The sequence below is a fragment of the Cephus cinctus genome, unplaced genomic scaffold (assembly GCF_000341935.2).
Source record: "Cephus cinctus unplaced genomic scaffold, Ccin1 Ccin1_scaffold0002, whole genome shotgun sequence".
NCBI lineage: Eukaryota > Metazoa > Arthropoda > Insecta > Hymenoptera > Cephidae > Cephus > Cephus cinctus.
In genome coordinates this window covers 1-1,239 of record NW_014332754.1, presented here as the reverse complement: position 1 = coordinate 1,239, position 1,239 = coordinate 1, and the positions used below count along the sequence as shown (strand labels likewise).

At 46.2% G+C, this 1,239-nt stretch overlaps 1 protein-coding gene across 1 annotated transcript; it reads right to left on the bottom strand.

The window, feature by feature from the left end:
- On the bottom strand, nt 1-1,080 carry LOC107265388 (the record flags this gene model as incomplete). Its single annotated transcript, XM_015734841.2, is given in 1 exon segment — nt 1-1,080. A coding segment is annotated over 1 exon segment (761 nt), but the record flags the coding sequence as incomplete, so codon positions are not given.
- Between the last annotated feature and the right edge of the window lie 159 nt (nt 1,081-1,239).

The following is a 1,239-nucleotide window of genomic DNA, read 5'->3' as shown; positions in this document are numbered from 1 at the left end:
GGAGCGTACTCGAGAAATTCATTCTTCTTAAGCAAAGGCTCGGGATCTTTGCCATAGTACGTAGCTTGAAAGTTTACATACATCTCGTATAGCAGGGCAAACTGATTATGATCAATGTCAAGATTCAGATTTCCATAGGGATAACATTGCGAATTCAAAAGGAGCTTAACGTCTCTGATGTTGCAGTGGTCAAAGTGACTAGCGTTCTTATTTTTCTTATTTTTTCTGCCCGTCTGAAAACCCAGTATCACGTATCGTGGTTTCTCCAACTGAGTCGACGTCTTGACGGTCCACACGTGTTTCGAAGTGGTGGGGAGGAGAGGGTACTCGTACAGCTCCCAGGTACGGAAGCTCAGGGAGATGGGTGCATCCCTCTCGATGAATTTCAGCAGTTGTATCTTTCGTCGATCCGACACCTTTACGTACGGTATCAACCATTCCAATTTGTGAATTACGACTTTGCATTCTTCCGCAGCAGTTTGCACTATTGCATTGACATCGCTCTTTGCTCTCGTCAGAATCAACTCGTGTTTAGCGTTAACGATGATCTTGCGATAATCTTCAGCGAAACCCAGTATCATACTCAGCGGAATGGATACGTCGAAGTAACCATCCGCATTGGTCAACTTCTCCCGTTCTCTGACGTCGAGCCAACCGGCGTTCTCCATCAAGGATCGTTGGCCGGGACTCAGGGAAACATATCCCTTCATGAGACTCGTGAGACCGACGTTCTTGTTTCGATCGATCTCTATAGCATTCATTTCGTAGCGAATCTCCTCGAAGAGATGGCAAATGGCATTGTTTACCAGAGTCGTGCTCGCAGTCGCTGTGGACCCATCTTCCTTGACCAGCTTTCCATACACGTGCAGCGAACTTTTGCTCGGTAGTAAGCATAGGTCTTGATGTTAAACGGAGATTCGAACCTCGTCGCTGTTGTTGAACGTTGACGAGGCGTAAGGTTAATGCGCATGCGTTTCATAGTGTGCTATAGATTCATCGGAGACGATCGGTGTCTGAATGTTCAGCGTTTCTTCCTCCATGGTACGCGGCAGACGAGAAATATGCAACAGAACAAACGCTTTACTTTCCTCTCGTGACCTTGAATCCTAGATTTTCCAGAAACAAGACGTTTCGACGTGTTGAGATAGATAGCGCCTTGAGAAGCGGTTGACGACTGATCCCCCTTTGGAATATCGGCCCACTATTATAACCATTGACGATTTTTCTATTATAGACGAT